This window comes from Rhinolophus sinicus, linkage group LG05 (assembly GCF_036562045.2).
Source record: "Rhinolophus sinicus isolate RSC01 linkage group LG05, ASM3656204v1, whole genome shotgun sequence".
Classification (NCBI taxonomy): Eukaryota; Metazoa; Chordata; class Mammalia; order Chiroptera; family Rhinolophidae; genus Rhinolophus; species Rhinolophus sinicus.
Genome location: NC_133755.1, coordinates 73,239,848 through 73,260,753, shown reverse-complemented (window position 1 = coordinate 73,260,753; position 20,906 = coordinate 73,239,848). Strand labels below are relative to the sequence as shown.

Here is a 20,906-nt window from a genome sequence, read left to right as displayed (position 1 = left end):
ATTTCCATACCTTGGTAAAGGCAGGTAGCAGGAAGGGCTCCAAGCATTGGTTTACCCACCTATAAAATGAGAATTGCCTACCTCACACGAGTGTTGAAAGAATTAAATTTGCAATCATACAGCGATGAGAATAGTACCCGGAACACAGTAAGTGTTCAGTGTCAGTGTTCACTGTCCTGGACCTTTGCTACACACAGAGGCACTGCAAGCGCCAGGAGCTGGCCGCCGTGATACAATGGACCCTTCTGCTTTTGTCTGTCCTTTACAGAAATGCTGGTCTCAAGATTCCTGTTTGTGCAGACACTGGAGAAGTAAACTGGGACAGCTCTTTAGGGAGGTACAGGCCATACGCACCCGGAGCCTGGTCACGTGTCCTAAGGTAATGACGACCTTAGATGTGTACATGGGGCAGCTTTCGCAAGCAAGGTTTATGCTGTCCCCATACTGCAACCTAAATATCCAGCAACACAGGAATGATGCAACTGTGTTATACTCATAAGATGGGGAAAGGCTAATAAAATAATGTTGAAGGGAAAAAAATGTCTATGTAAGGAGATCTGGTATAGTCACATAATAGAATACTAAGCAATCGCAAAAAAAAAAAAAAAAAAAAAATTAGTAACTCTATACATGACATAGAAAGATCAGGATACAGAATCCACACAAAAAATAAGATGCAGAACAATTAAAAATATGCTACTTTCTCTATTCTACGGGAGAATTATGACACCTATTTGTATTAACTGGGCCATACAAAGAATCCACCGATGAACACCAAACATTTGTTAACAGCAGTTTCCTGAGGAGAGTTGACAACTGGGAAGACAGGAGGTAGAGGAAGACTTTTTACAGTATCTTTTTAATTTTTAATAAAAAACACTTTTGAACCATATAACTATATTATCTATTGAGTATGTTTTTAATTTTAAAAATCACATTTAGAGAAATGATTGGACATTAACATGAACAGAGTCTTTTTGGATAGGACAATTAAGGATAACTTTTTATTTTCTTTTTATACTTCTCCAAATTTCCTTTAACATGTATATATTTCTTTTATCATCTGGGAAAAAAGTGCTTTGAAATGAAAAAAAATAAGATTCTCTTCTATCTCATTCTTTATTAAAAAAAAAAAAAAAGAAACCAAATTCCCTCATTTAGTTCAAAATATTTTAAAATTTCTCTTGATTTCTTCTTTGACCCATGCATTACCTAATCTGTAAGTATTTTGTGGTTTTCCAGCTATCTTTGTTACTCACTTCTAGTTTAATTCCACTGTGGTCTGAAAATATACTTTACGTAATTTCTATTTAACTTCTTCCCTATTCGACTAGCAAACTTAAAAGTTTGTTAAGGTGTATTTTATGGCCCAGAATGTGGTCAATCTCAGTGAATGTTCCATGGGAGTTTGAAGAGAGTGTATTTTCTGCTGTTGAATGAAGAAGCCAATTACATCTAGTTGACTAATGGTGCTGCTGAGTTCACTTATGTCCTGATTCTCTGTCTGCTGCCTGTCCGTTTCCTACAGAGGGGTGCTAACATCCCCACCTATCATAGTGGGCTCATCTATTCTTCCTTTCAGTTCTATCACTTTTTGTCTCATGTATTTTGATGTTCTGTTAAGTACACAGACATTAAGGACTTAAGTCTTCTTAGAGAATTGACTTCTTTATCAGTATGCAATATTCCTCTTTTCCCTGCTAATGTTCCTTACTCTGAATTCTAGTTTGTCTGAACTTACTATAGCTACTCCAGCTTCCTTTTGACTAGTATTAGCATGGTATATCTTTCTCCACCCCTTTACTTTTCATCTATCTGTATCTTTACATATAAAGTGTGGGTTTCTTGTAGAAAACATATATAGTTGACCCTTGAACAATGTGGGATATACAGTTGAAAAATCCATGTGTAACTTTTGACTCCCCTAAAATTTAACTGCTGATAGCCTACTACTGACTGGAAGCCTTGTTGTTAACATACACAGTGAATTAACACATACTATGTTGTATGTTACATTAGGTTGGTGCAAAGGTAATTGCGATTTTTGTGATTGGTTTTTAACCTTTTAAATCACAATTACTTTTGCACCAACCTAATAGGTACGAGGTATGATCACAAAATATGGTGAATGCTTAAATAAAAAAATAATTTATTACAGTAAAAGACACATTCCCATTAACCCCCCCTCAAAACACTCCCCTTGCTTTGAACACAGTTATTCCATCGTTCTTGCCACTTTTCAAAGCGGTTCTGGAAGTCCTCTTTCGTGAGTGTCTTTACTTCATCCTGTATCATGACAATGCTCTATGTCATACACTGCTTCAGGTACAGCAATTTCTGTCAAATAAAAACATTACAGTGTGTCCTCATCCACCTTATTCACTGGACCTGGCACCGTGCGACTTCTGGCTCTTCCCTAAGTCAAAATGATTCAGGACATCCAGGCAGCCACGACAGCACAACTCAAGACACTCACGAAAGAGGACTTCCAGGACTGCTTCAGAAAGTGGCAAGAATGATGGGATAAGTGTATTGGAAGTGAGGGAGAGTATTTTGAGGGGGATTAATGGCAATGTATCTTTTAATGTGACACATTTTTTTTTATTTAAACATTCACTGTATTTGTTGATCACACCTTGTATTACATACTGTATTCTTACAATAAAATAAGCTAGAGAAAAGAAAATGTTATTAAGAAAATCATAAAGAAAATGCATTTATAGTATTTGTTGAAAAAAAATCCATATACTATAAGTGGACCTGTGTAAATCGAACTTGTGTTGTTCGAGGGTCAACTGTAGTTGGGTCTTGCTTTTTTTAAACATTATGACAGTCTGTTTTTCAATTGGTATATTTTGACCATTCATATTTAAAGTGATTATCAATATACTTGGATTAATACCTACCATATTTGTAACAATTTTCTATTCATTTCCCTTGTTCAGTCTTCCATTCTTTTACTGCCTCTTCTCATTTTAATTGAGCACTGTATATGATCCCATTCTCTCTCCTATTTTAGCATATCAATTATTCTTCAATTTTTTTAGTGGTTGTCCCAGAATTTGCATCTCAATTAATTTATATCCACTTTCAAATAACACTATACTGCTTCACAGGTAGCGGGCACCTTATATAACAGAGTATTCCCAATTCTTCCTCTTGTCTCTTATAACACTGCTGTCATTCATTTCATTTATCCACAGGCAGTAATCACCCAATAAATATATTGTTGCCATTATTTTGGACAAACTGTTAACTGTTAGATCAATTAAGGATATAAAAATAAAAGGTTTTATTCTGTAACTAGAGAAAAATTCTGAGATGTCCTAAATTAAATTACAACAGGCCAGGAGAACGGGTGAAAGAGACAATCGCCCCGGGCCAAAACCAACAAGACTGCTTACATTCCTGAATGCATGTTGAAACTTTTAATCAACTTCCAGGGGACTATTTCAGAGATTATCTAGAAAGAATAGCTGACCACCAGATGCCATCACATCTTGCTTACACATAAACATGCTGGACTGTTGCTTACAAGCAATCCAGAAGCAGCAAATCCTTCTTCTTCTCCGGTAATTCTCCTGTCCCCGAACTGCCTCCACTTCACCTTCGCCTGCCCCTTTATCTACAGCCAATGTAAACTTTTTCAAAACAACATCTTTCTCCTCCAAACTCATTGCATAAAAGAGCCACAGCAACCCCAGGACAGCAGACATGCCTTTTCCATCTAGCCCTGATGCTGATGGGTTAGACTGCATGCCCCAGGACCTAGTCCTTGTCTGGCTAGCATATGGCTCAGTAAACCTTTTTCAAAACAACTTTCAGCCTCGACGGTTTTTGTTTAACATTTACCATCACTTATTCCTTCTCTAACATTCTTCCTTTCTTTATGTAGATCCAGGTTTCTGACCAACATCATTTGCCTACTGTCTAAAGAACTTCATTTTAACACTCTTTACAAGTCAGGTCTACTAGGGACAAATTCCCTCAACTTTCGTTTGTCTGAGAAAGTCTTTATTTCTAATTCAATTTTGAAGGATAATTTCACTGAACAGACAATTCTAGGTTGGTGGTTTTTTAATTTCTTTCAACTCTGTAAATATTTCACTCCATATTCTTCTTGTTTCCATGGTTTCTAAAGTATGGCGTAACTTTTATCCTTGTTCTTTTATAGGTAAAGTGTTTTCTCCCCTCAGCTTCTTTCAAGATTTTCTATTTGTATTTTTCTACAGTTTGAATATGATATGCCTAGGTGTAAATTTGGGGGTATTTATCGTGCTTGGTGTTCTCTGAAATTCCTGAGAACCAGCTCATCATTAATTTCAGAAAATACTCAGTTATTACTAATTCATATTATTTCTTCTGTTCCATTCTTTCTTTTCCTTCTGGTATTCTCATTATGCATATGTAACGCCTTTTGTGATTGTCTCAGTTTTTGGATATTCTGCTCTGGTTTTTATTTTTATTTTTCTTCTCTTTTTCAGTTGGCAAGGTTTCACTGACTTATCTTCAAGCTCCCTGACCCTTTCCTCAGCTTTGTCCAGTGTACTGATGTGACCATCAAAGGCATTCCTCATTTCTGTTATAATGGTTTTTATTTCAGGCATTTCTTTTTAATTCTTTCTTAGTTTCCATCTCTGTGCTTTCATTACCCATTTGTTCTTGCACATAGTCCTTTTTTTTTTTCTCTCATTACAGTCCTTAGCATGTTAATCATAGTTACTTCGAATTGCCAGTCTGGTAATTACAAAATTTCTGTCATATCTATTCTTCTGATGTTTGTTTTGTCTCTGTAGACCACGTCCCTTGCCTTTTAGTGGGCCTTACAATTTTTCATTAAAAGGCAGAAATGATGTACCAGGTAAAAGGAACAGATACACAGGCCTTTGATGTGAGGTTTTATGTTTACCTGACCCAGGAGTTAGACTGTGTTGACTGCCTGCTGTTGCTCTAGGTGTTAGAGGCTAAAATTTCCTCTAGTATTCTTGTTTTTTGTCTCCCCTGCTGTCTTTGAGTTTCTCTAGAGACTCCTTCTTAAATAGGGCCTGAGTCTTAGAGTTCTTTCTGCTGCAATTGCTATTATTCTTTTATCTGCAAATCTGCTAATTATCTGCAAATGCAAGATTCTTATTGATGTGTTAGTAAAATGTTGTGAGGGAAGGAGAGAAAGCATTCTGAAGTCCTTTGATTAGGTCTCCATCTTTCAGAGCACCTGAGTTAACTATTTCTGTTCTCCCACATCAGTTAACTTCTGGTAAACAGTTTCCCTTGAGGGCAGGCCTTGGTTAGGGAGAAAAGAATGCTCTGGGTGTGTTTCAAAATGGTTAGTTCCCCCCTCCCCATGTTGGAAACATGAGCAGATTTTTCTCTGATCTTCACTGAGAACCCAGAGGTGCCCTTGGAGATGAAACTCACAAAAGTGTGGCTCCCAAACCCAAACACTGGGACTCTGGAGATTTTGCCTCTCAAGTTTGTCCACACTCAGTCTCCAGCAATTAGTTTATTCTCTATAAGGTGTTCCTACCAGGCTCAAGCAGCTGCCTCTAGCCCTCTAAATTGTATTCTCTGTGTTCACCTGTTTCCAGTTTTCAGGTAGCAATCTGCCCTGGGACCTTAATTCTCTAATGGATCTAAGAAGAGTTGTTGAACTTTGTTTGTTCAGCTTTTTTCTTGTTGTACAGATGGGAGTGATGCTTTCTAAGTTCCCTACCTGCCAGACCAGACCTTAAGTGCATATCCCCGCTGTTAAATCCGTCCTCCCTCTTATCCTTTGTCACTGCATGGACTTCCTGCTGAATGGGTACTTCCCTCCCCCTTCAGTAGTGTCTGATCATTTCTGAAAAGTCCTGCACGGCCACTGCTTGGTGTCCTATCACCCCCGTGCTCACCCTCAGGAGTGCAGGGTTCCTTCCTTGGAAGCTTCACTTCTCCACAGGGCAGTCTGGCCTACTCACCCTCCAGTCCTCCAGGCTGGAACAAGGAGCTGATGCAACACCGTAGCCCCATTTTTGCCATCTTGATGGTCTGGCATCTCCCTCACAAAACTCAAACACCCCCTGCTATCCTGGACCCTGGCTTCTCAGAAACTTCCCAGTGTCCTGAATAGATGGGGTGGAAGGATAAATAATTTTATTCCTTCCAGAGCTAAGTACTTTGCAGGGTAGATTCAATATCTGAAACTGAAATGCCTTGGTTGGTAAAATTCAGTTTTAAAATCCATTTCAAAGCTACATAAAATCAGACTAAATTATTCCAATGAGTACTTGTATTTCCTTCCAAAGCAACAATAATCTTTTCTACATCTAACCCACACAATGCAGAGGCCTCCATCATAACCCATCTGATAGCAGCACCTGTTATCTTTGTCATTTTTATATTTCATTAACACATGGCCATCCCTGGATTCTACCCTATCTCAATCCTGATCCTAAGTGTACTGCAATTGCATCCTTCTTTTCCAATTCTACCACATTCTTAGTCCAAACAACGTTGATTTCCCACTGGAAATGTGAAATTAGAATAAAATTGCTAATGTCTTTGCTTCTGACACATAATGGTTAGACTTTGAAAATAATAAGAGGAAATCTGTGCTGAGGAAAATTTAAGTTCAGCTATGAGATACTGCCAAATTAAGTGACATCACTGTAACCTCAATAAAATCCAAACAACTTGCCAGACCCAGCAAAACAGATAAAAATAAATTCCACAAAATACTTTTCAAAGCAGAAGCACATTTCTGCTATGGTGTAGACATCAGATCAACTAAAGCTTCTTTTATTAGGAAAAAGTACTAAAAATTGAGTTATGTATTAAATGTTGGGTTATTGCCTCTGTGTATACACTCTTACCACACAGAGGAAAATAATTTATTATATCAACCGGACATATTAACTTGTTCATGGCTGCTAAAAGATTGGACTTCACATTATACCATATGGCACTCCCATTTGGGAGGAGCACAGGCTGTAAAATTCAATCAGAGGAACAACTAAACTGATATGCAAGTGAAATATGACAAGAAAATACGTACAAGGCAACAGTCAGGGAGCCCTAAATTATGTCATCCTTTGTGTGACAACGTAACACTGAGGAAAGGGGAAGGGGACCATGAAACCAAGCTCATCTGTTAAAGCCATGCTGTGTCTGATATAAAGGGGAAAGGAGGTATTACTCCCTTTGCAAAGCAAAACTTTTCAAAGTGGGGATCGATGATGCTCTTCTTCACGTACAGAGTTCCGAGGCCAGCGGGCATTGTGGGGCAGAAAGAGTGAAGAGATGGGGGATGGGAAAGGGTGGGGTGACTATCAAAGGCATGGAAGTACCTCATGCTAACAAAGGTGGAGAAAGTGAAAAACAGGCTTTAAACTATCAGGATGGAGAAATGTCTTATGCGCTTCCACATCGGTGTTACTTGAGGGAACGTACTACTGGGAGCAAAGGACAAAAGTCTTAATCATTTATTGTGTGACTCCATTCAGTGTGTGTGTCCCCTACACAGTGTATTGTCAGAAGCAGTAGAAATGACTTTGAGTAGCCCTGATGTCAAAGCTTATAGTCAAAGCAGACAATTTACTTACCTACATACCATTTTTGCTAAGTTTTGGTTGCTCAGTAGTACTGAAATTATGTAATCAATGGCTTCATTCGACAAATGTTTACTGCCATGTGCAAAAAAGGGAAAAGAGCAATAATAATACCTATCATTTGGGGAACACTTACCACAGGCCAGCCACTGTGCCAAATCCCTGTGGTAGGTTTCTACTGCTGCCCTAACCTATTTAGAGTCTTAAAAAGTATCTATTTATAATGTCACAGGTCTGCAGGTCAGAAACCCGGGCATGATGAGGCACAGCTGGCTCTGCGCCCCGACTCTCAGAGGCTGAAAGCACGGTGTCAGCAGGACTGCGTTCCTGTCATCAGAGGACCGTTCAGGCTGCTGGCAAGGTTCAGTCCGTGAGTCTGAAGCACAAGGCCCTGTGTCCTGGCTGGCTGGGGGCTGGGACCCTGCACGCTCCACCCACGGCCCGCTTCTAAGCCGGCAGTGGTGGGTCACGTCCTTCCCACACTGGGAATCTCCCTGACTTCCCTACTGCCTGTCTCTTTGAGGTGTTTCTTCCACCAAATCTCTCTGACTGGTTCTTCCACCTTCTTCTGTTGCTTTTCAGGGCTCATCTGATTAAGTGTGGCCTACCCAGATAACCCGGGGTTATCTCCATATCTTAAAGCCAGTTGATTCATAACCTTAATGCTTCAGCAAAGTTCTTTAACAGCAGTAGCTAGATTTGTCTTTGGCTGAAACCCTGGGAGGGTCACACTGCGGGGACACCTTTAGAACCATGCTTACAAAAGCACCGTCACACACATTACCTCGGTTAACCCTCATTGCAACCCGACGATGGAGTCCAAGTGGAAAGTGAGGCGATCTGTCTATTATCTACATCATTTGTTTCACTTCATAAAAACTATGGCCTAACCCCCAAAATAGACTCCAGATAGATGAAATCATTAAACGTTTAAAAATGAAGCAAAACCAAACAAAAAAATACCATGGGTAAATATGTAATCTTGGGATGGTTGTGACATAAAATAAACAGCCAAAACAGCAAAGATGAAATGAACAGATGAGACTATATAATAATTATAAAATTTCCATGAAATTAAAAGACAAAAGTCAGGGTCAGAGGGGAAATGGTAAATACATGCCAAATGATAAATATCCCTGTTATAAAGAACTCATACTAACAGCAAATTTTTAAAAAACGGTAAAAGAAACTAGATTTCTTTTATGAATTCACATGTTAGAAAGTCTAACCTTTTTAGTAACCAAAGAAATGTACACTGAACCATGGGTTTTCTGTCAAATTAGGAAAATATTTTTCAGTAGTTTTTGAAGATAATGCTCAATGCTGAAACAGACATCATCAAACAATAAAGGAGACATATTAGTATTTGGCACAATTCATATTTGGACTCTATTGAAAATTCAAGGATAGTTATTATAAAACACTGTAGAACTTTAAGGATAAGATTAAATAAACTATGGTATACCCATATAACAACACTGCTGAGCAATTACGCTGGCTCTTCCACATATATTTTACTGACATGGGAAAATGTTCGGGATTTGATAATGGGGACAGCAGAATGCCACACTACCTGTGCGGGAGGAGGGGCAGGTGATTACAAGCTCTGCAGCCAGCAACCCGAGGCTGAGTTCTGGCTCAGCTGCTTAACTGCCCTATAGCTGGGCAGGCCATGATCTGATTCCATGTACCTCTCAGGGCTATGGTCACATTTAAATGAAAAAGAGTGTGAAGTCTGTGTGATCCTAAGGGGCCGGCTAATCAAGCAACTGCTAGCAGTTCTCATCGGTGCACCTTAGACAATCTCAGAAAGTCGACTTAAGGACCCTGTATTAGTTTCTTAAAGGACCACAAAGTAGTGTGAACTGAAACAAGATAAATTTATTCTACCACAATTCTAGAACCAAAGGTCTGAAAACAAGCTGTTGGCCAGGCCACACGTCCTCCAAAGGCTCCAGGCCAGAATCCTTCCTCGCCTCTCTCAGGCGTTTCTTAACATGGGGCTGCGTAACTCCAGTCTCTACCTGTCTGCACGTGGCCTTGTCCTCTTCTCCCCAAATGTCCCTGTCTTCTCCATTTTGTCTCTTGTAAGGACACTTGTCGTTGGAATTAGGGCCCACCCAGGCGATCTATGTGATCTCATCTCAAGATACTTAATTACATCTGCAAAGACCCTTTTTTCACATAAGATCACATTCACAGGTTCTGGGGGTTAAGATGGGGCCATATCTTTTGGGGGCCACCATCCAACCCACTGTAGCTCCCAATTTCTTTAAAGTGGCTAGAGGAATGTAACCTCTTATATGTGCAATTTCTTTATGAATTCAGCATTCTACATCAGCTACCTTCCTACAGGAAGCTGGAAGTCATTTCACATGACTCGGGCAGGCATCAGACTTGTTAGGCAATCGGCACGGATGTATACTGTACAAGCCCTACTTCAACAGACCATGAAGTTCAAAACCAGGGGTGCCGTGTAATAGTGAAGTCAGACATTCACACTGACATCTGTTCTTTATCAGAAACTAGGAGGGTGCCTTACACACGGGAAGCCCATTTCTGGAACAAGGCAGAACAGGAATGGGATGTGGTGAGTCAGATGGCTTACCCCCGGGGGCTGGTGCTCTGCTGAGCCACCTGCCAGGCTCTAGCTGATCACAGCACACAGTGTCACTCACCTTCAATGTAGAGGGGCTCTACCACATCGTGGTTAATCAGCTCGAAGTTCTCGTGGCCTATCCAGTGCTCCACGTTTCTCTTCCTGCCTGTGAAGAAGTTGTCCACCACGGTCACCTCGTGGCCATCCATCATGAGTTTGTCAGTGAGATGGGAACCCACGAATCCTGCTCCTCCCGTTATCTGCAGCAGGACAGGGAGTAAAACACCCCCAGAGAAAGCACAAGAGAACGCGGTGACAATCAACTTTAAGAAGATAAATTTCTGGTGCAGCCACAACTTACAACCTGGGTAGAAGGGGAAGGAAGGAAGACACAGGGCTTTAAAGCAGCATCTTTACTGCTTACCCCAGAGCAGAAGTCAAACTGTCTCTGGCAGCTTCTAAACCGCCTAAAAATTTCAACTACCATCCAGTAAATAAGACAGAAAAATTGTAGTTACAAGTTTTAACAATGTCTTCTTTGACAGAAAATTTTACATTATTAAAAGGTTCGTCTTGTAGCATTATGCCTACTAGCGAAGACATGGACCTAAGTGTCCATCAGTGGATGAATGAATAAAGAAGATGTGGTACATATACTAGTACATATACAATGCAATACTACTCAGCCCAGAGAAGAAAGGAAATTCTGCCATCTGTGGCAACATGGATGCACCTTGAGGGCATTATATTAAGTGAGATAAGTCAGACAGAGAAAAGACAAATACTGTATGATCTCACTCATATGTGGAACCCAAACATAAAAGCAAAGATTGAAAAAATGGTGATTACCAGGGGCTGGCAGGTGGGGGAATATTTGAGGGTACAAATTTGCAACTACGAGATAAGTCCTGGGGAACTAATACACAGGCCTGTGATTACAGACAACCTAACTGTATTATAAACATCAACTTCACTTAGAGACTAGATCTTAATTGTTCCTAACACTAGAAGAAATGATAATTATGTGATAAGATAGACATGTAAGCTAATGCTGCAATGGAATAGAAATGTATTGTACACCTTAAATTTATACATCGGTGTACGTCAAATATATGTCAATTAAAAAAAAAGACAACAATGGTTCTTGCTTTATAATAAATGGGATATAGAATATGGTTTTAATACTATTCCTGCAAAGTTTCAGAATTACTTTTTTTTAAAAAAAAAGGCATTATCAAAATGCAGAGATTTGGTGAACTACCAAAATATATATATATATATGGTGTATAAAATGGACTCAAGAACCTCATGAAAAACTAGTATCTTTCAAATTGTCCGTAAGAACAAATTAGTAAGCAACAGCTGCTGTTTGCAGACCAAAGCCGAGAATGATGGAGTTCCAGCGCCTGGTTAACGTCCAAGCAGGAATGTGACCGCCACATAGCATCCACTACCCAGCCCAACCATGAAAAGATACAGCTGTGAGAGACCTGTGAAGGGCAGGAGTTCAGCAGGAATGTGTTCTAAACCCTAAACCACAACTAATATGGAAAGTTATTTATGTCTGAAAAAAATTTTACTAATAAAAAGACTATTCAAATTAAGTGCTGTAACTGGAGGGGGGTTACTTAAAGCATATTTCATTTTTGAGAGGCTGGAGCGAAAAGAATAAACTCCAAAAACAGACGAGACATATGAAAGCATTCTCCATCCTATTCTGTTCTGTTCTCCACTCTGCCATCTTCTCCATCAAAACTGGCATTTACCTCCTCCTCCTCAAACTAAAAGAATAAGCAGTAGGAAAAACACCAATTCTTTTTTACTGCAAATAAAAGGCACATAAACCCCTAGGTCTATGGTTTTGAAACATTTAATTCGCCATGAAGTCCTCTGTTCAAGTAAAATCTGACATACAGTTCCAGTGCTTATCATGGGTGAGAGCAAAGCCACCCTTGGTGCAAAAGGCAGATTTGGGGGAGCAGGATGGTAATTCCTGCCTTAAGAAGAACCGTTTGTCAACCACCAGCTAGTTAGTTAGTATGCTCCGATGGAAATACAAACACAGCTTAGAATGTGGATGGCTGAAAAGTCCTGATGCTCAACAGCTGTCAGTCAGCTACATTCATTCTTTCATTCATTCTTTATTAAGAGGACCATTTTCTAAACCTCCTTTGTTCAGCGATGATACCCAGTGGAACTGATGTTTGACCAAAATCCCCAGATCACTAGTAATGATGCATAAGCCCAGTCTACTTAACTCCATATTCTCTCCATTACCTGTCGATATGTCCAGTTTGTGTTTGATCTTTAGCACTCCCATAGTCTATCCACATAGATGAACAATGATTTGAAAAAAGAATTTTCTGGAAAAATAACTTTCAAATCTGGCTTACCATTAGGGCTTAACTCATGGGGTGGAATTTCATTTTACTTTACCTTCATTTTAGGACATTTTCCCATGTTTTACACAGTTTTTAAATGAGAAAAACTACACCTTTCTAAAGGAAATTTAACTCCCAACATCATTCTATACCGATATGCAACTGTTTCTTAAAATACGATGTGCTGTGCACGCTGACTTTATCTCGGCACCAAAAATAACTGAGTCATGGCTCAGAGCTAGCAGAAATGCAGTGTATTAAATTATACACCATCACCTACAACAGCTCTCTAGTTTTAGGAGGAACATAAAAGTGCTGAAAGCACCTTAGCCGTGTTTAAAATGGATTTGAATTGTTTTTCTTGAACAATGCCTTTCTATCTAAAATACTGAAAGATTTATGTAACATAGCTGGATGGTTACAGAGTAGTTTTCCTAATGAATTTCAGCTCATTAGGCAAGCATTTCAAATAGAAACAAATCTGGCAGAAACTTACCACTTAGGAAGCTTCCTCAGCAAAACTCATCACCAAACCCAGGCATACCCTCTGAATAAGGAGCTAATAGCCAAAAGATCATAGGAACAAAAGATAAAAGACGACCTCTTATAGAGAAATGGATTAGACCTTCCACAGCTCTGCATGGTTCTGCCATTTATGGGCTCATCTCAATGTGCTTGTACTTCTTGCTTTTGTGGGAACTAACAGGCAACTAAAGTGGCCTAGTTCAAGGTCAGCATTCAAACTCAAGCTGCCCAGCACAACAGCAAAATGTCTTTTCAAACAAACCTCCTCTTTGTGCTAAGGCTTCAACAATGACTGAAAAGGCTTTTCAAGTTTTAGCAACAATATGCCAGACTTGGGCACCAAAATGACTCCGAATGTGGCTTAACCTGAGGTGGCAGATGAGTGGAAACCACTCATTTGTTGTGGTTATGTGTAAAGGGAAATAACCGGTAATACTCAGCATCCACAGGAAGACCATCCCATGGGGTAATAATAACAACCCTTGCAAGACTGTGCAGGGCTCACATATCAGTGCCCAGTGTCAGATGTTCTGGTCACGGCAGCAGAAAAATTAGAAAAATTCACTTTTCTCTGCTGCTGCTGAAGACACTGATCTATTTCTGGCTCATATTTAACTGCATACACATTTTTCATGTGGTGATGGGTGTACAAGTAGAACAGAGTTTAGAGTCTGCTCAGGGTGAGAAGTAGGTAAACCATCTAAAAAAGGCAAGAGAGCTTCTATAACTTCTAGAAGAAAGGGGGGATTTTGGGGTCAAAACAATTTCACATTGATTCAAGAGTGTTAGTTACTTTGGTGTTTGGGATACATATTTCTACAATGTAGGTGACGGGCAGAAGAACAAAAAAACGTTGTGTACTAACCATTTATATATCAAGGTCATAGACAAGAAATTTTCACAGAATGGTGGCATGTGGTGCTTTGCAGACCCATTCCCCAGCAAAACAATCATAACTGGTGGTGAAAATTAATTTTAAAACAATCATTTAAAGTCTCTAGAAGTTATCTTAAAGGTATGCAACAAATGAAGGAATGTTTATGCAAGAAAATCTATAAAAATTCAGTAAGAGTCTGTGACACTTCAGCCATGGCTCACTCCCCGCTTCAACTCCCCACCCTCACAGTTCAGTGGGTGTGAGTGACCATAAAAAAAACAGAATAAAAAAAGATATGGAATCTCACCAGGAAGGGCAGGCCACCACCATTTCTCATCCCCTCCAGCTGTGAATTGCAGAGACTAAATTCCTGGCACGTGAGCCAGGTGGTGAAGAGCTCCCTTCCCCCACCCAGCTCCCACTCATAGCACTGAAGCTCTACCCCAGGCACAGCAGGCTGTGAATAATGGACTCTGGTCATTCTGTGCCAGCTCAATCATAGGGTGCAGATTCCAAGCTGAGAGACGGAAGGCAAGAACACTGGGGCTACAGGCTCCTGCCGAGCACCCTGCTTGTAAAAGCAGCAGTCACTCCATCCCCCAGCTCCAGAGCAGTGGCTCAGATATTTCCCCGAGAACAGAGGCAGTCAGTAAACACAGAGAGCTCCAAAGCTCTACCCAAAGGAATCAAGTGTATTTGAAAGAGTATGGAGAGAAGTTCAGGCATGAGGATGCACTCAGAACAGTGGGGATTTAGGTGGTAAGCAGTAAAAAGGAGGCTGGTAGCTCTATGAGAACAAGCTAAACCATTGCCAGCAAGTTTAGTGAGAAACCCAGGGAAAGAGACACCTAAGAGCCCTCCTGGGGTCAGAACAAATTTCAAAGACTGGCCACAAAGTCTACTTCTAAAAAGGTAGCAGAATTTAATGGATCAGACTGAGGAGTAATTTATAATTCAAAACATTGTTGAAAGACTAGTTCACTCAAGTGGCAATTATTGGAGTCTAGCAATTGGTATGCTACCACACAAGGCAGACAGCTTAACAGAGCAATCAGGGAAAGAGATGGTCAATAAGCATCCTGCTAGAGCCACTGTCATTCCAGGAGACTGTGTCCATGCCGAAGGCTGCAGCCTCTGAACAGTAACCAGCAGACCTTCACACTCCAGGGTACATTGACATTACTAAAACAGACCAGCCATGTCACTAAACAAATACAAAAACAAATAAAAATAAAAATAATCTCTTAGGCAGGGGAGAACAATATCCAGAGTTGCTACAATATACTACCTGAAATGTCCAGTTTTCTGCAAAAAATTATGAGACATGGAAAGAAACAGAAAAACAACCAGGCAACGGAAACTGCCTGTGGAGGGCCCAGATGTTGGATTTAACAAAGTTCTTCAAAACAGCCATCACAAATATGTTCAAAGAATTGGCGGAAACCATACTTAAGTAAACTGAAACTAAAAGGAGAGGAATCACAAAATAGAAACAAATGGAAATTCTGGAGTTTACAAGTATAATAAACGAGAAAAATTTCACTAGAGGGATTCAACATTAAATTGGAATTGATGGGGGAAAAAAGATTCAGCAAACTTGAAGACAGCAGATCAAGAAGGCTTCTGCAAGCCAAAGAACAGAGGAAAAAATAAAAGAAACCAAGCAGCGCCTCAAATATGGGACACCAATAAGCACACCAATATGCATGTAATGGGAGCATCAGAAAGGGAAAGAGAAGAACAGAAAAAATATTCAAAGAAATAATGGTTGAAAACTCTCCAAAACTGATGAAACATGCTAATCTACACATTAAAGAAGCTCGATATACTCTAAATAGGATAAATGTAAAAAACAAAAGATGCACACAGACACATCACACTAAAAATGCTGAAAATCAGACACTAAGATAATAGTTTGAAAGCAGTTTTATTGGGTTGAATAGTTTGAGAGCAGTTTTATTGGGTCCTGCAAAATACCTGTCCTTGGAGCCTCAGAATGTGACCTTATTTGGAAACAGGGCCATTGCAGATGTACGAGGTGTGATAAAAAAATATGGTGAATGTTTAAATTAAAAAGAAATTATTACAGTAAAAGACACATTGCCATTAATCCCCCTCAAAATACACCCCCTGCTATCCCATGGATAGGCAGGGATCTTCAATAAGGAAGCGGCACGTCAAACCTAGTAACAGTGTGTGTGATAAGTTTCAACTTGTTCAGTGCAGTCAGTCAGTTGGGTGTGAGCTACGGTTGAGAGAAGGTATGTTTTAAAGTGTGCCCTAAATCATCCTCCATAATGACAACACTCCGTGTCACACATTGCTTCTGGTATACGGTGATTTCTGTCAAATCAAAACATTACAGTGTGTCCTCATCCATCTTATTTACCGGATCTGGCACTGTGAGACTTTGGGCTCTTCCCCAAAGTCAAAATGACCATGAAAGGTAAACGTTTTGAATCAATTCAGAACATCGAGGCAGCCACGACGGCACAACTAAAGACACTCACGAAAAGAGGACTTCCAGAGCTGCTTCAGAAAGTGGCAAGAACAATGGGATAAGTGTTTTTAGAGTGACGGGGAGTATTTTGAGGGGGATTAATGGCAATGTGTCTTTTACTGTAATAATTTTTTTTTAACTTAAAATTTCACCATATTGTTTGATCACACCTTGTAATTAGTTAAGATAAGGTCACACAGGAGCAGGGTGAACCCTAAATCCACTGAGAGACACACAGGGTGAATATCATGTGATGATGGAAACAAGGACTAGAGTGATATGTCTACAAGCCAAGGAACTCAAGAGTTACTGGCAACAGCAGAAGCTAAGAAAAAGGCATGGAACAGATTTCCCCCTACAGCTTTCAGAGAGAACATGGCCCTACGTATACCTTGATTTCATACTTCTAGCTTCCAGAACTGGGAGAGATCGAACTTATGTTGTTTTAAGCTGGTGAGTTGGTGGTAACTGTTACAGCCGCTCTAGGAAACTAATATAGCAAAAAAAGAGAAACGCCTCCACAAGTACAAGGGAACCCCAATATGATCAGAAGCTGACTTATTGTAACAAATAAGGAGAAAGCAGTGGGATGACATATTCAAAGTGCAGAAAGAAACTATTTGTCAAGAATCACATATTCAACCAAAAATAACTTTCAAAAATAAGTCAACAAGAAAGCAGACTTGCCATATAAGAAATACTAGAGGACGTTCTTCAGGCTGAAAGCAAATGATCCCAGACAGTAACTTAATTCAAAAAAAGAGGGAAGGCAGGGGGATCAATAAAGTTAACTCAAACCCTCAGCAACAAATAAAGGAAATCAGACATGGAATCCACTTAAAACTAACCAAAGAGTTCCATAAGATTACAGGATATAAGAAAATACAAAAACCAATTGTATTTCTACATACTTGCAATATACAACATAAAATTAAACTAACCAAAACAATTCTATTCATACTAGTATCAAAAAGAATAAAATACTTTAGAATAAATTTAACAAAACACATACAAAACTTACATTCTGAAAACTACAAAAAATGTTGCAAGAAACTAAGGAAGTCCTAAATAAATGGAAAGACACCCCATATTAGGATTGGAAGACTTACTATTGTTAAGATGGCAACACTGCCAAAACTGATCTATAAATGCAGTCTCTATCTAAATCCCAGCTGGCTTCTCTGGAGAAATTGACAAACTGATTCAAAAATTCACAAGGAATTATAAGGAATTCAGAATAGTTGAAACAATTTTGAAAATGAAGAACAAAATTGGAGGACTCACATTTCCCAACTTTAAAACTTATTACAAAGGTAAAGTAATCAAGACTGTGTGGTACTGGCTTGGAATAAACAGAGATCAGTGAAATAGAACTGAGAATCTAGAAATAAATATTTACATTTATGGTAGGCTGATTTTTAACAAAGGTGCCAAGACAATTCAATGGGGCATGATTAGTCATGTCAGCCAATGGTGCTGGACAACTGGACAGCCACATTAAAAAAAAAAAAAACAACCCTCATCTAACATCACATATAAAAATTAACTCAAAATGGATCATAGACCGTAAATTTAAGAACTAAAAGTAAAAGGGAGAAAATATTTACAAATCATGTATCTGACAAGGAACTTGTACCAAGAAGATAGAATTCTTACAACTCAATTAATAAACAGAAAAATAACCCAATTAAAAATGGGCTAAGTATCTGAATAGACATTTCTCCACAGACGATAGAGAAATGGCCAATAAGTACATAAAAAGAGGCTCAATATCATTAGCCATCAGGGAAACTCAAATCAAAACTGTGAGATACCACATCACACCTATTAGGTGGGCTACAAACAAGACAAGGATGAGGAGAAAGAAAAACCTTCATACAGCGCTAATGAGACTGTAAAAAGATGGTCTGTTTGGCAAATAGCCTGGCAGTTCCTCAGAAGGTTCAACATAAAGCTACCATATGACTCATAATAAATGGATAAATAAAATGTAAAATATCCATACAATGGTGTAGTATTTGGTAATAAAAAGATATGAAGTACTGATACATGATACAACATGACTGAATCTTAAAAATAGCCAGTCACACACAAAAGGACAAATATTACATTATTCTACCTACATGAAACTGGTAAATCTATACAGACAGAAAGTAGATTAGTGGTTGCCTAGAGCTTGGGGTGTGGAAGGGGCTTGGGGAACAATGGAGAGTGACTGCTAATGGATACGAGGCTTCTTTCTGCAGTAACGATAAAGTTCTAATGTTGATAGGAACTCACAACTCTGTGAATATACTGAAACTATCGAATTGTACACTTTGAAGGGTGAATTGTATGGTACATAAATTATTTATCAATAAAGCTGTTATTTTTTAAAACATGCAAAGGTGCCAATCTCTTTGGACACAGTTACACAACAGCTAAAAGGAATTCTTTCCTCGGTGTAGTTGTATTGATGTTTAATAAGAGAGAACTATAGGCTAAGGAAGTCCCTCCATGTATTCATCAAAGTGGTTTGTGAACCAGAAAAGGTTTTTACCACTGCTGTGGACGTTTCACATTTCCTCAAAAAGTTATACACAGGGTTACCATATAGCCCAGCAATTCCACTCCAAAAGAACTGAAAACGTTATGCCCGTACAAAAACTCGTACGTGTGTGTTCACAGCAGCATTATTCACAAAAGCCTCCAAGTAGAAGCAACTCCAAAAGGTATCAACTGATAAGTGGGTAAATAAAACGTGGTCCATCCATACACTGGCATATTGTTCAGCCATAAGAAGGAAAGAAGCCTGATTCATGCTACAATGTGGATATACCTTGGCAACATTATCCTAAATTTAAAAAAATAAGATACTAAAGAGTACATATTGTATCATTTCATTCATATGAAATGTCTAAAGTCCAGAAATCCATAGAGACAGGAAGTAGTTTTAGTGGTTGCCATGAGCCAGGAGGTCAGGGGAGGGAATGGACGACTGCTACAATGATGTCGCTTTTTGGGATGATAAAAATACTCCAAAATTAGAACGTGGGCTGTTTCACATCTTTGTGAACATACAACAAAACTGTATCTTCCATAAGCATGAACTTTATGGTGTGTGAATTATACTTTGATTTAAAAAGGAAGTTTTTTAATATGACAAATATTAATCAGATAAACTTACCAAAATTCGTTTACGATCCTTTTCTGACAAAAATTTTACTGGCGGGTATTTCTGGGTGAAGCTGTATAACACAAAGAGATTAAAAAAGAAAAAGTCAAACATCTGAGTAGTTTCTCCGCTTCCAGTCAAAACAAACACCAGATGTGAGAACTGTCATCGCGTTCCTCTCTACACCAAGTGAACGTTGTAGGGACTAAGCAACCAATGCCTAGTCTGAATTCAAGGAATAGCTAACCTGCTCTTGTTTAGAATCAAGCTATAGATATGCCTTGAGATTCTGCCCCTGAGAAAGAAAAATTCAAGACTGTGTGGGCTATCAGCAGCTAAAGCACAACACAAAGTGAGGGGGTGGGGCATGCTCCAGATGCTGTCAGGGCCGGAAGGAAGGAAGCAGCTGTGTGAGGCCCCAGACCCAGCGCAGGAGACTGTGCCTGGAGGAGTAAGAAAAGACTTCACAAAGCTGAGTGCCTGTTTGGGGCAGGTTCACAACTCCAGCAACCCCTTCCTGACGGGTGCCCCTGGGAAACCACTTGGGCAGCCACGCTTTCTGTCTCTCTCGTCTATTCAGAACCTACTGAATATCTCATCTGACCCTTCAAAGGCTCTTGTTCCTGATAAAGGTGCCATGGGTCCTGACCCACACTGCTGTTTCAGGAGCAGGACAGAGCAAATGGCATATAAGATGTCCAATGAGTGATGACACATGTAGAGGTCAAATATCCATTCTTAAAGTGCTTTAAAAATAAATGCCAAAAAATTGGCTTTATAGTTATTATTTTCATTGGAGAGGTGCTGGGTCGGGGGCACTATGTCCACCCCTCTACGCGCTGGCTGGGACACAGAATGCATTTCCTTCATAGTCGCAGAAGTGGACAGAATTAGACAGAGGGCCCTGAAGCAGGCATCCCATGAAGTGTAAGCATGATTAAACTGGAGCAGAGACGGGGAGGGCTTTCATTTACAATTCCCGTGTTAGGAGCTTCCAGATTCTCAAAAGGTCGCTTCCTCTGGAGACCACAAAACAGAGGTAGGCAGGTGGGGAAGCCTGAGGGAGTGGGAGAGCCCGCTGGCCTTCCCCTGGTTCGCTCGGGCACCTCCACGCTTCCAGTCTGCCCGGCAGGGGCCCGTCCTTATCCTCAGCACATCCCACCGTAGTATGTGCTTCCGCGAGGACTTAGGGAGCCTGCCAGATGCCTTGTTCCTGAAGTGACACTCTGTCATTCTGAATACTTCCTCAGTTACTCAGGTGGAGGCTGGCAAAGCAAAGTTCAGCAA

The 20,906-nt window shown here is 39.7% G+C and overlaps 1 protein-coding gene across 2 annotated transcripts in view; it reads right to left on the bottom strand.

Annotated features, from left to right (window-relative positions):
* Positions 1–20,906, bottom strand: part of UXS1 (UDP-glucuronate decarboxylase 1) — a 100,587-nt gene that overhangs the window by 43,298 nt on the left and 36,383 nt on the right. For both annotated transcript variants that reach the window (XM_019714001.2, XM_019714002.2), the window contains exons 5-6: positions 19,632–19,692; positions 10,262–10,442 (exon numbers count right to left, since the gene is read on the bottom strand). In XM_019714001.2, the coding sequence (XP_019569560.1) occupies positions 10,262–10,442; positions 19,632–19,692 (242 nt within the window). The remainder of the gene's footprint in view (positions 1–10,261; positions 10,443–19,631; positions 19,693–20,906) is intronic.